The sequence below is a fragment of the Silene latifolia genome, chromosome 11, assembly GCF_048544455.1.
Source record: "Silene latifolia isolate original U9 population chromosome 11, ASM4854445v1, whole genome shotgun sequence".
Classification (NCBI taxonomy): domain Eukaryota; kingdom Viridiplantae; phylum Streptophyta; class Magnoliopsida; order Caryophyllales; family Caryophyllaceae; genus Silene; species Silene latifolia.
Genome location: NC_133536.1, coordinates 202,005,464 through 202,019,509, shown reverse-complemented (window position 1 = coordinate 202,019,509; position 14,046 = coordinate 202,005,464). Strand labels below are relative to the sequence as shown.

The following is a 14,046-nucleotide window of genomic DNA, read 5'->3' as shown; positions in this document are numbered from 1 at the left end:
GCGGGAGTGACTTCACGCCCTTGTTTTGCCTTCTGTGGAACCCGCCACAGAAGGGATGTGCACATTAATGGACTTAGGTTTATCGCTCGATAGAGATGAGCGGGGATTTGGTGGGTATGGCTGCGGTCCCCCACTGGCGGTGTGGATTACTTGTTGCAATGGGTACTCTGGCAGGGCTATACACTTTAGTGTGTAGTCAGTTATGTGGAGATTGTTTATGGAGACTGGAGTTTGATGTGACGATTGAGTTGTTTGGTATTTGTTGTATTGTGATTTGTATTGTGTAACTAGTACTAACCCCATTATTGTTTTGTAAAACTGTGGTGATCCATTCGGGGATGGTGAGCAGTTGTTGAGCAGGTTTGACTAGAGGCATTTGGGCTTGCTGGGATACGTCACCACGAGCTGATTAGAGTGTTCCGCTGTCATACTTTAGTTGTTTAGACATTTGGTTTTTGAGAACATGTATCGTATTTTTTATTAGTTTGGATTTGGCTATGTAATTCACTTTAAACTTTATTACTATTTAAATTCTATTTCTTTATTGTCATTTGATTATCATTGCCTCGGGAAACGGAGATGGTGACGTTCCTATACCTGAGTTGTCCTAGTAAGGCACTTGGAGTATGGGGGTGTCACATTAAGTGGTCCTGACAAGGCACTTGGAGTATGGGGGTGTCACAAAGTGGTATCAGAGTGACGATTCTGAAATCTGTAACCAATGAACCTAATGAACATAGGGAGTCAAACTAAAATGAACCCGGGTAGAAGTTGTAGGAGCTAATGCAAAGACTTGGGAGACGTCCTAGAGTCGCGAACTCACCCTACAATTTTGAACCGGTCACTATGGGGTGTCATGGGACCGCTATGTGTTTGCTAATGTTCTATTGCAGATGTTGAATGATGTGTTGTATAGAAATGTTGCAAAATGATTGTGGTGGAATGAGGAATGTGGAGAATGATAAAGTGTTGTGAATAGGCATGTTGCATGATAATTGGTTTACAATGTTGTTTGGAATTGCTGGAAAAGTATATGAGAATGATGAATAATGATGTTGCAGGATGAATGATTTATAATGTGTCTATACTAGTAACATGTGATTAGGAGATATGATATGATTTTTTTTTTGGTAAAATGTGAGTATGTATATAAAATATCAAAAAGATAGGTACATATGGTATTCAAGCATCATTAATCATCTATTACGTATAATTTCTTATGTTTTAGCCAATCTAAATCCGTCTTAGTGAGTACTCGGAACTCCCTTCCTCATATCCTTGCTTTAACCTCCTCAATGACTTGATTTACTACTCCTTCAGGCCTTAACAACATCCCCTCCATCCTGCTTTTATTCCTCTACTGCCAAATATTATACACTGTCCCCCACAGCAATGCAACCTGCACCCATTGCTGCACTTTCGTACCTGTCCTCTGAGTGCACCAACCTAGCATATCAGTGTCAGGGAAGCTAATCTGCATCTTCTGACTCATGTCCTGCATGACCCTTCTACTGTATATACAATCACACAGCAGATGGTCTATGCTTTCAGTAGCCTGTTCACACATAAAGCAGCTGTCATCAACATCCAGACCATACTTAATCAGCTTATCCTTAGTCCTCATAGCTCCATGTGCATACAGCCACCCCATGAATTGATGCTTTGGTGTCACTTGCTCATTCCAGATCCATTTATACCATGTAACAGCAGGTTTTCTTTCCTTTAGCCATTCATAGCACATAGCAGGAACATACTTAGACTATGCAGTCCAGGTACCATCATTATACCCAGGGAGCATTTCTTCCTTAACTTTGCATATCCTTCTCCTGACCCAACTAGAGCTAGCAGTAGGTTTATATTCCAACCAATCCTTTCCTTTTAAATAGTTCTTTTTCACCCACTGCACCCAGATTGAATCCTTCTCCTCCATGATCCAATGAACCAGTCTGCCTATCATAGACTTGTTCATAGTTTCCTGATCTTTTAGCCCTAATCCTCCCTCTTCTTTTGAATAGCTCACCTTATCCCAAGCTACAAGTGGTACTCTCCTGTAATCAGCACTTTTATCCCACAAGAAGTTTCTGCAGGTAGCTTCTATTCTGCTAATGATCCCTTTTGGGAAAACAAACATTGAGGCTCAATATGAGTACAAAGTTGAGAGCACAGCCTTTACCAGCACCAGTCTCCCAACATAAGAGAACTTCTTTGCCCCATAATTATGAATTCTACTGCATATCTTCTCAACCAGGCACTCACAATCATTTTTCTTCAATCTTGTGGTCTGGATAGGCATCCCAAGGTATTTGAAAGGCAACAGTCCCTCCACAAAACCAGACACCCTCAAAATATTCTGTTTGATGTGCTCTGGGACTCCTTCAAAGTAGGCATTCGATTTGGCAGCACTTACCTGTAGTCCAGATGCCTTGGAGAAAGTAGAGATAGATCTTAACAAGAGCATCATGGAGCAGGCATCCCCTCTACTGAATAGAAGTACATCATCTGCAAATATTAGGTTTGCCAGTTTTAGTTCTATACATAGGGGGTGGTAGTTAAACTCATATTTATCAGCTGCATATTTCAAAGTCCTGGTTAGGTACTCCACACATAAGGTAAAAATCAGGGAGGATAGTGGATCTCCCTGTCTGAGGCCCCTCTTACCTTGAAAGTACCCAAACATGTCCCCATTGAGAGATAAAGAAAAACTTGCAGTAGTGATACACTGCAATATCATTTCTTTAAACTCAGTAGGGAAATTAAGAGCATCTAGCAGTTGTTCAACAAAGGACTATTCCACTGTGTCATAAGCTTTTTGCAAGTCAATCTTGAACATACACCTAGGAGTAGCATTTGGTCTTTCATAAAGTCTGATCAGGTCTTGACAAATAAGAATGTTCTCCTGAATGCTCCTATTTTGAATGAAGGCCCCTGGTTTTGATCAATTATACTAGGCAGTACATCAGCTAGTCTGGCACATAGCAGCTTAGAAATGATTTTGTATATGACATTGCAGCAAGCTATAGGACGAAACTGCAAAACACTTTGAGGTCTCTCACATTTGGGAACAAGAGTTAAGGTTGTAGTATTGATTTGCCTGAGAAGTCTCTTATGAATAAAGAAGTCCTGGACAGCAGTTATCACATCCCCACCAATTACACCCCAAGCATCTTTGAAGAACTTCCTTGTATAACCATCAGGTCCAGGGGACTTGATGTCAAGAATCCTAAACAGAATGTCTCTGAACTCCTTACCAGTGACTGGTCTGTTCAGCAAAGCATGATGATCAACATTACATCTAGGCCCTTGCTCAATTATTTTCCTGTGAACCCTTTTTGTCTCCTGATTAGCTCCAAGCAAATATTGATAATACTCCAGGAAGGCATTATGCACCTGTTCTGGTGTATCACACATTTTACCAGTCCTATCCTCAATCATCATAACTCTATTTCCATTCCTTGTTTTTTTGAGCACTCCATGAAAATAAGAGCTATTAGTATCCCCCTGCTGCAGCCATTGCATTTTAGCTTTTTGAACCAAAAAACTATCCCTTGCCACAGTCAAGTCCCTTAAATTTTTAGAAGCCTCAAACTCCTCAGATATAAGGGGCATATTAGAAGGATCCTTTCCTATCATTTCCTGTAATTCAGCTACTTTTCTCTGCATAATAGAAGTAGAATTCTCAATATCAATATACTTCTCTCTATTCAAAGCTTTCAAGGCAGGCTTCATGAGCTTCAAGTTTATTTCTAGCCTGAAAAGAGGGGTACCAGGGATACTATGACTCCAACAACTTTTGATGATAGGCAAAAAATCCTTAGAAGCTCCCCACATATTGTAATATTTGAAACTTCTTGTTTTCTGGACCTGAGTAGAACTACTAATCAAGCAGGGAGTGTGATCAAACATGCCCTCAGGGAGGAAATTAGCATATAGCTCAGGAAAATGATCACTCCAAGCTTTATTAATCATAAATCTATCAAGCCTACTATAAATCCGATCAGCAGGCTGTTGCTTATTATTCCAGGTAAACAATGAGCCAGTAGCAGGAATGTCCTGAAAGATCATAGATCCATATTAGACTCTCTAATAAAAATTAAATTATCTCATAATTTATCATTTTGGTGATCTATGTAACATGCATGCAATATAAAAATATATTAATGAAAGTTTAAGGAAAAACAATTTCCTTACATTGAGAAATGGTAGTATTTGGGCACAACCAAGATCACCCATCTTGGTTGTTCTTGAGCTATTAAGAATGGCAAGATCATCCAATCTTCAAATTAGAAGAGCTTCTTTAAGTTGCACCCAAGAACAAACCTCCAACTCATATGATTAATTTTAACTTGAAATTAATCATATAACCCTTGAATATTATGTAAATAATACTAACACTCTTAGTATTTATTTTGTTTTACTAACAATCTTAGTAAAAATGATGCTTATGATTTTTAGAGAGATAGACAAATTGTTGTTCACATGCAAAAATGTACAAGTGAAGTAGTGTGTAAAAATAAACAACACACAAGTGATGTAGGAAGTGGAGCACGGTTGGAGGGAGAAGGTGGAGTGAGGGAGTGATTTTCTTATTTTTGTCCAATCCATTATGACATGCATAATGATCACATGACAACTTATGGAAGAAAATCTAGTAAAGAGAAATGATTATGATCATCCATTACACTCCATTTATACGGTCCAATGTCCCATTTACGGGTCCATTTTGGTTCTTATATTTGTTGCACAAATACGTGTAAATTTTATTTAAACATCGTTTCATGTTTAAATGCTTCCATAATTAATTTCGTTCAAAACACTCCGTAAATATACGTATACCGCTACACGTATTATTTACGTACCAATACTAATCACATTAGTCAACTAGTACCAATTTAATAATTAACTGCTTAATCATTAATTCCCGTCTCAAATAATTTATTATTCAATTATCGCATAATTAAATAATAATTTTCGCACCGCGAGTTCACAATTCGATATCTCTCTAAATCAATTTAATTGACTAACTCTTAGTCAATTTAATCAAGGGACTAATTTAAACTATATCTCATATAATTAATTAGCTTTCATGTTGGGGTTCGTTCCTTTAGGTGTGACTGAAATGGATCAGCTGAACATCGCCGTCTCACTACAGTAACGTCAAACCCTAGTTGGCCAACCGTTACCGATATACGTTGATCAGCTGACTAGTATTGCCAATGAATATCCCATGCATATTCCTTAATGAGATTTAATAATATTATCATGCATTATTGTGGAGGACAAAAACTCCAACAATCTCCCACTTGTCCGAGACAAGTTGTGCGATGATTATAACACACAATTGTGGATAACTCCTTATCTCAACAATATCCTCCTTGTACTCTACAAGGGTGTGTTACCAATTCTTTTATCCGTTTTAACAACAATCTCCCACTCAATGCAAGGTGTCTTTCAGGTCGCACTTGCACATGAACATATCGTGAGTGGTTTTCTCGATCGGGAGTGTGACTACCTGACCGAAAAAATCTCCCATAGATTACTTCCGAGCGTGGCCACGCATTTATAGTCATAACTCCTCGAGTGGCCCTGAGATGTTTAAACCCAACGTGGGTGGACAATTACTGTCTGCCCTATCTATCCTATTGCAAAATATAGATCACCATGACCCAGTAGATGTCCTTTGGCTCCCTTTCACGGCATGACCTGGGACAAAAACCTAAGTCACTCGAAAACTGTATAGGCTCAGATAATAGTCTCCAGTTTAAAGAATCGACTCATAGGAATATCATAGAAGTCCCTGCCACGACCAGGCGTCTGTAATAGATCTAAGGGACTCTATAAATGTCACTGCCCGGCAAAGTGTCCCACAGTCTGCCTATGTAAACGACTAGTCATCCTTATGACCTTATGGTGCTGAACCTACCATCAATCGTCTTACAATCTAGTCACTCCGAGACGTCACCTCATTAAGTAACTAGGGGCTAATAAAATGTTCATCCTATTCACTTGAATTGGGGCTCAACATTGTCTCCACAACCAATTCGGATAAACAAGGTATTCATGTTTTCAGTCAAACTGAATAATTGAGTTCTTAAAGAAACTCTAACAATGAATGCGATCATCACTTATGTAAATATCAATACTCTATCCAATATTTACATAACGATCTTTAGCAATTAAGGTATACTCCTCAATTACATTGAGATGACATAACCATCATGTCTACCTTATGCCTACGGCTTTGGTTAGAGGATTAGCAACAGTTGCATCACTCTAATTTCCATTGCTATTTTCCTTTGTTCTATGCAATCTTTTCATCACATAGAGCCTTTCTAAGTACATGTCTAAACAAGTTTTAGACTCTGGTTCTAAAGCTAGTCAAACACTCCCACTGTTTTCACAGTCTCTCGGGAACGATATTCGGCTAACAGAACTACTCTAGTTCCATTAAAATCCGGATATCAATTATCTCTTTTACAACATTGGATGCTGTAATGTACTTAGCTTTCGTTCATGATTTGTACGTATAACACTTATACATACACATCCTTCATATGACATCTTTTATGTATGACTCCTCATACATATCTGCTTTATACATGTATAACTTCTTATACATATATGTATAACTTCTTATACATATGATTCTGTATTCACATAGAACTCTTATATGCTAACCATTCCTTAACGAGGCCCATAACATCTTATAAGCATAGGAATGTTTCCGTGTAATCCTTTTACACAAAATTCATAAATTCCTCCAAACTACAAGAGTAAATCCTCAGTGCTTCTCAAGTACTCAAGAATGCTCTTGATAATCATCTAGTGACATTCACTAGGAAATTATTGTAATGACTTCTCATATTCTCAACATGATAAGTCCCGACGAGAGAAGCTTTTAGCATATTTAATAGATCCTGCAGCGGAAACACAAGAGATCATATTAGTTGTTCAACAACTTGAACGAGTCAAGAATCTTATCACATAAGTCTCTTGACAATAATGCTAATATCCATAGAGATCTATTTCATTAGATCCGGATATTTAATATGCGCCATGCTACTCTCAAGTATTTACCCAAGAATATTTCTAGTCACTAATATGTCAAACACATATTTTAGACTAAGAAATATCACCTTAGCTACATTTCTAGTCACTAATATGTCAAGCACATATTTTAGACTAAGAAACTCACTTTAGCTCACACTAAACTCCATGTATCATCATGTTATCTCGACACTCGAGTAATACCATTTTGATAGACTACATGATTGAACCCAAAGTTCCATCTCTTTGACGTATATAGATCACAAAAGGGATCTTTCAAGCATGCTAGGCTTCTTAGCATTGACAACATCAACAAAACTTCTCCCTTCATAAGATACATTCAAGGAGAAAGTTTCGTTATCCTTTAGCCTAAAATCATCCTCATGAGAGGCTATATTGCTAAGACCATACGAATTGATAAAGGCATTTGGGTTGTCACAAACTCTCTATAACAAGCCGAAATTTTAAACATCTTATGTAACTGATGGGGCATATTCTGCACCCTCTGACCAAGTCAACATATTGAGCAAGGTCAAAGATATCCACAGCAAGTCGCGAACTTATATCCAAGACCTCTCGGCGGCGAGTCATCATGGCCCGCCGGCCTGTCATGGGTCCATCAGCCGAGGGTACATCAGTCTTTCCACCTGCTAGCCACTTGGCCACTTGGCCACTACCGTGACAAAGGGTGAAAGTCTATAAATACTCCTCAACCCTCATTGAGGAGGGGATCCACAATTTAACCTAAGAATCACTATTCATCTGGTAATATCTTCCTTATCTCTCTACAATACATACTTCGCCAAGTTACCACAACTTACCTCTCTAAGTTACTGACTTGAGCGTCGTAGTGAGTTCGCTCGGTCCCAAGCCGAGCCCTCAGTTTGTTCACTGTTTCAGGAGACCGAAAGGAGAAGCCAACTAAAGACGTCATTCTACAAGCACGGGTGGTAACAAATAACTGCTCTGGAATTACACCCGGAACAATTGGCGCCGTCTGTGGGGAAAGATACTAGAAGCTAGTCACACTCATTCCCAAACAAAAAAAAAACACAAAACAAAACCCACCCACAAAGCTAAGAAGATGTCAAAAGAACAAGAGGTATTCGTGACTGACGAAACCGAATTCTACCACGAGGATACCGTCCACAATTCTGGAGTTGTGCAGCCCTCCACCAGCCGGGTAATTTAACCGCAGTTCGGGATGCCAATAATACCAGATACGCCGCTGCCCGCCGACCAGGTCACCATCATGGGACGTGTGGTTGATGCAGCAAAACTGAAGCAACTCCTGGACCTAATTAGTAGTACGCCGGCTCACACTGTCACACCGACAAGAGCGGCGGAACTCGTCCAGGAGACCAGGGCCCATAATGTGACTCCAAGAGACTTGAACGGAGCACTGGAAGAAGCTGGCCCTGTCAAGACGCCGGGGGAGCCCAGAGCTCTAGTGGCGGACCTAAGTCCTTCCCGCACTCACGGGGGGACGGCGTCGCCGCAGCACCGACGAGGCATTCCCCAGAGGAGTGAACGAAGTCCGACTTACCCGAGTCGGAGAAGAAGCCCGACTCACCAGAGTCGGGGAAGAAGCCCGACTCACCAGAGTCGGGGAAGAAGCCCGACTCACCAGAGTCGGAGAAGAAGCCCTTCCCGCCACGGGGAGAGGAGCCGGACTAGGGGTGCGAGGAGTCGATCGCCGCGTGTCGTTCGACACGTGGTCGACAGCCCCCCTCAAAGACACCTACGTCTTAGAGACCCCGGTGCCGACTAAGCTAAAGTTGCCACCCATAGCATACAAAGGAGAAGGCGACCCAACCGACCACGTTGAGGCTTACGAGTCTCACATGTCGGTATGGGAGCAACCCGACGAGGTTTGGTGCCGAGTCTTCCCAACGACACTGCATGGGATGGCACAAAGTTGGTACAAGGGGCTACCCGACGGGTCGGTATACTGTTACACCGACCTAAAGGACACATTCCTAGCCCAGTATTCTTGCAACAAGAGGAGGGACGTGGAAACCTCGGACCTCCTGACTATCAGACAGGAGGGAGGCGAGTCTCTCCGAAGTTATGTGAAGAGGTTTGACGCCAAGGTTCAGCAGATTCGAGAGCCGAAGCAATGAACCGGGCGACCTTCGCGGCGATGAAAGGCCTCCCGAGAGGAGACCTAAAAAATGAGCTCATCAAGTGCGGCGGCCTGAACCTAGACTCCGCCAGGAGGATGGCCGATCAGGCCATAAAGGTGGAGGACTACCACAAAACCTGGATAGGCCCCAGCGAGGCTGGGCACTCAGAGAGAAAGAGTCGCCGGGAGGATAACCCGGATGAAGGACGCCGTGACAATAATAGGTCACGATCTGACAGGTCCACCAGAAAGCAAAACTCGGCGGGCGCCGGGGGGAATTCAGGACCGTACTACCAGAAGCGGTTCAATGGCCACACCCCCTTGGTCGTATCGGCCGCCGAGGTCTTCGCCCTGAGCAAGCACGAGGGCCAGAAGTGGGAAAGGCCCCCCAAGCCAAAGGGGGATGGTGACACGAGCCAGTACTATGAGTACCACGGCCACACCGGTCACCTTACTGACAACTGCCGGCACCTTAAGAATGCCATCGAGGAGCTGATCCGGAAGGGGAGCCTCGACAAATATGTCGCCAAAGGCCAAAAGACTGATGCCAGCGGCTCGAATAAAAAATCCGTCTTCGAACGGATAGGAGTAATCCACGTTGTCATCGGGGGCAACGAGAACGGTGGGTCCACTCATGGACACAAACGGCACCTGAACGAGCTGTACCAGGCCATCAACTTTGTGCCCAAAACAGCGGCCACCGCCTCCAACATCCCCGATATAACTATTGGGAAGAAGGACTACGAGGGAGTCATCGCCCCTCACAACGACCCACTTGTAGTCCACTTGGACATATCCAACCACCTGGTCAAGAGGTGCCTGATTGACACAGGCGCCTACACGAACATTATGTAAAGGGAGTGCTTTCTGGGGCTCGGCCTGAAGATTGAGGACTTGAGCCCCTGCACCAATCCACTGTACAGCTTTTCCGGAGCCGGCCTGGTACCCCTGGGGTCAATCAGGTTGCCAGTGATGTTCGGCGAGGGAGATGCGGCTAAGAATATCCTAGCTGAGTTCGTGGTCATCGACGGCTCGTCCGCCTACAACGTTCTCATAGGCCGAGTCACTCTAAGCAAGGCCGGCGCAGTGATGTCCATCCGGGCCCTGACACTGATGTATGTCTCGGACCGGGGGGAAGCGCATAAGCTCGTCTCCAAGAACGAGAAGGACGAGGTGGTCAACACCCAGATATCCGCCAGAGGGTGCATCATGCAATCCCTCAAAGTGGCGAAGCAGTCAGAGGAGGGGAAGAGCCCATCCTTGCAGCAGGAGGAAGACCCGATGAATACCAACGTCGGCATGGTTGGAGGAACCCCGACCGACCAAGAAGAACCGCATCCCGGCATATGGGAAATAACTACTGACGGACCCCCTACGACGAACAGCTCAGGAGCCGGCATCCTTATCACCAGCCCAAACGGGGACGTGTTTAAGCACGCCTTGAAATTTACCTTCTCGGTCTCAGACAACGGATCCGAATACGAGGCGGTGATAAAGGGAGTCGAGTTAGCTAGGGCTGCCGGGGCGGAACACGTCGTGGTAAAAACATGCTCACTATTGGTGGGCAACCGAATCAGGGGAGAGTATGAGGCTCGAGACGATGGGATGGTAAGATACCTGGAAAGGATAAAAGTCGACACCGCCAAATTGAAGTCCTTCCAGATACAGTACACTCCCAGGTCCGACGCACTCTCAAGACACACCGGCTGACAGGCATGGAGGGTGCGCCTTTGATAAGCCATTGGGACGGACAACCTCGGGAAAAATTTTGTATAGCGGCGGAGGTGCCCGAGACAACTGTGGGCACCCCGACGCATGTTTATATCTAATGAAGAATCATCCAAGTTTCCATCAAAGTGTTCACTTCCCCCCATAGTCACTGTCAAGAAGCAGGCGCCACGGCAGTCACCCCAAGAAGTAGACGCTACGGCAGTCACCCCAAGAGGTAGACGCCGCAGCAGTCACTCCAAGAGGTAGACGCCACGGCAGTCACCATCAAGAAATAGGCGCCACGACAGTCACCCCAAGAAGTAGACGCTACGACAGTCACCCCAAGAGGTAGACGCCGCAGCAGTCACTCCAAGAGGTAGACGTCACGGCAGTCACCATCAAGAAGCGGGCGCCACGGCAGTCACCCCAAGAAGTAGACGCTACGGCAGTCACCCAAGAGGTAGACGCCGCAGCAGTCACTCCAAGAGGTAGACGCCACGGCAGTCACCATAAGGAAGCAGGCGTTACGGCAGCCACTACCAACGCAGTTGATACTCACAAAAGCGATCAGCATGCCTTAGGAACGTTAAACACAGTTGAGATACGCATTCTAACTGCCTCGGCCAGACCGAGGTAGAAACAAAAGAAGCGCTCAATTAATAACGTAAGAAGACAACTCAGACGAAGACAAGAAAAAACCTCGGCCAAGCCAGAGGCAAAATAAGCAAACTCTTATTAAAAATGAGAACAGGTTACAAATGAGGAAAATACAGACGACGGCCGTCCCCATAGGGATAAGCCAAAACACAACCTACCAAAGTTGTACAAAATACAAGGAAAAGAAAGGCAAAAGGTTACAGACGTATCATTTAAGCGCCAAAAGATGGCAGGGAGGAAAGGCTTAATAATTGGCTCCCGAACAGCCTACTGACTATCCGAGACGCCGGGTGAGCTCGGTGACGACCGCCCGTCTCCCTATGCCTCGTTGCTTGCCATCGCGGCGTTAGCAAGCATCATCTTTGATGGGCGACCCGAAAAGTCTGTCTTGGCAGTCTCAGCTTCCTCAGCAGCCCTCGGCTTTCTTAGCAGCCTCGGCCTCGGCGGCCTCGCTGCCCTTGCCCTCTCAGCTTCCTCCTTGGCCGCCTTAGTCTTCTCAGCAAGGGCTGCCTTCTCCGCGGCCACCTCTTCCTCTTTCTTCACCCTTACCTCCTCCTTGGCCTTCTCCTTCGTGGCTTCCTCCTTAGCTTCGAGCTTGTCATCAAACAGCTCGTCATATTTGTCCCACGGAAAGGAGCCATCAAGAGGGAAGAGCTCCTCAATCACTTCCCTGGCAGCTTCTTCGGCCAGGTCCCGGTATTGGGCGCACATGTTAGGGAGGAGAACGGTTTGGAGTGTCTCAATGTCCTCCTCCCTTTGGGCGATGATAGCATCCTTGGTCCGGACCACCTTCCCCTGGGCCTGGAACAAGCCCCTAAATTCGTCCCTCTGCGTGCGGTAAAGGTCGGCATGCTTCTGAACAAGGTCACGCATCTCCAGCAGCTTGGCAGCTTCAGCCGCCGCAGCCTCGGCCCTGGCTCTCTCAGCAAGGACCTCCTTTTCGGCGTCCTCCCTGAGTTTTATCTCAGCACGGACTGCCTCTTCAGCCTCAGCCTTGGCCCTCTTAGCCTCCTTGGTGGCCGCGTCGAGTTCAAGCCTTAGTCGCTCGAGCTGTGGGGCAGCTTCAGCCATGGTCTTCTCTTGCTCCACAATAAGAGCACCGGACGTATCAGCCCACTTCGCCAGTAACCTGATCAAACTTAGGCCCTCCGACTTAATCTGGAGGGGGGTAGGCTTCGGGAAGGAGGTGACAACGGTGGCACCTTGACCACTTGCTTGCGCAGCTTCCCCCTCGGCACGCCGTTCAACATTGTGTCTGGTGGACGGCAGCGGTTGATCTACAAAAAATTCAATCAAATCATCCATGTCAACATTCATGGACAAACCAGAAAGCCTGTCATCAGGAACGCCCAATGAGCCGGCTAAGTCTGAGCCATAGGATAGATCAGTACCAGGCTTGGACTTCTTGGTCGGAGGCCCATTTCCTTGCCGCCCTCGGTAACACCCGCAGCAGCAGGGGTAGTCTTCTTCCTCTTAAGGACAAGGGGAGATCCCTCCGCATCGGAGTCCTCCCAATTGGTAATGTCAACAATCACCACCGTCTCCTTCTGGACTGAAGAGATAGGAGGTGGAACTGATGTCGTCGCCGTTGCCGCCGAAGACTTCGCTTTCCGCGTCCGGCGCGGCATGTTACTAGCAACCTTCGCCTGGGCCGCCTCCACATTCAAGCCTTTCAGCTGCTGATCCATGAGATCATTCGGCGATGTTCTGCGATCACGGGCCAGAGCCTTAGGATGCAAATCAGCAACGGTCTTGTCCTTGTGCAGCCCCATTCTCCGGAGGATATCCTCAGACAGGTCCGGTCCGAAGTGATCTGCGAAGGAAACACAGCAAGAGTTAAGTATAGGAACTAAATCAAAATTCAAAGAAACAGAAATATTGAGAGCAGAGATGGGCCTCACACCGACCCCACTCACCCTGTGCCAGGGCCGGTATGAGACCGACATGGCAGAGCGGCTCATCCTGAAGAATGATATGCATTGGGGGAATCCATCTTTTCGGCAACCCACTCTTGTCCACCTCAAAAAGCCTCATCGCCAGCTTCTCATCCGCATTAAGAGGGACCTTATCGGCGTCCATCTTAAGCTTATTCCGGGTGACCCATCTGTCATGCTCCGCCTTAGTCTCGCACCGCAAATTAACTTGGTGCTGAAAGGACCGGGGCAGCGGATAGTCATCCGGCACCTCAACATACACCCACCGGTCTTTCCAGTCTTTGCAGGAAGTAAGCTTATCAACGGAGACGTAACCCGGCTCCGTCTGCACGCTGTACCATCCGACGCGACCAGGAAATGACGGCCGAAGGTGGTGAAGCCGACGGAATAAATTAACCGTTGGGACCTCCCCCTTGAAGAGACAGAGCCAGACAAAGCCGACTATGGTCCTGATAGCCAAGGGGTGCAGTTGGGCCACGGTGACGTTCATGGCTCTAACAATGGCCATAACATATTCGTTCAGCGGAAACCGGAGCCCGTACTCCAAGTGCCGGATGTATACGCCGATGCAACCCG

The 14,046-nt window shown here is 45.7% G+C and overlaps 1 protein-coding gene across 1 annotated transcript; it reads right to left on the bottom strand.

Moving 5' to 3' along the window:
• Positions 1–1,357: 1,357 nt before the first annotated feature.
• On the bottom strand, positions 1,358–2,131 carry LOC141614686 (uncharacterized). The gene is made up of 2 exons (XM_074433429.1): positions 1,832–2,131; positions 1,358–1,720 (listed from the first exon to the last, which is right to left on the bottom strand). Exons 1-2 carry the CDS (start codon positions 2,129–2,131, stop codon positions 1,358–1,360), a joined length of 663 nt encoding a protein of 220 aa, XP_074289530.1.
• Positions 2,132–14,046: the final 11,915 nt, after the last annotated feature.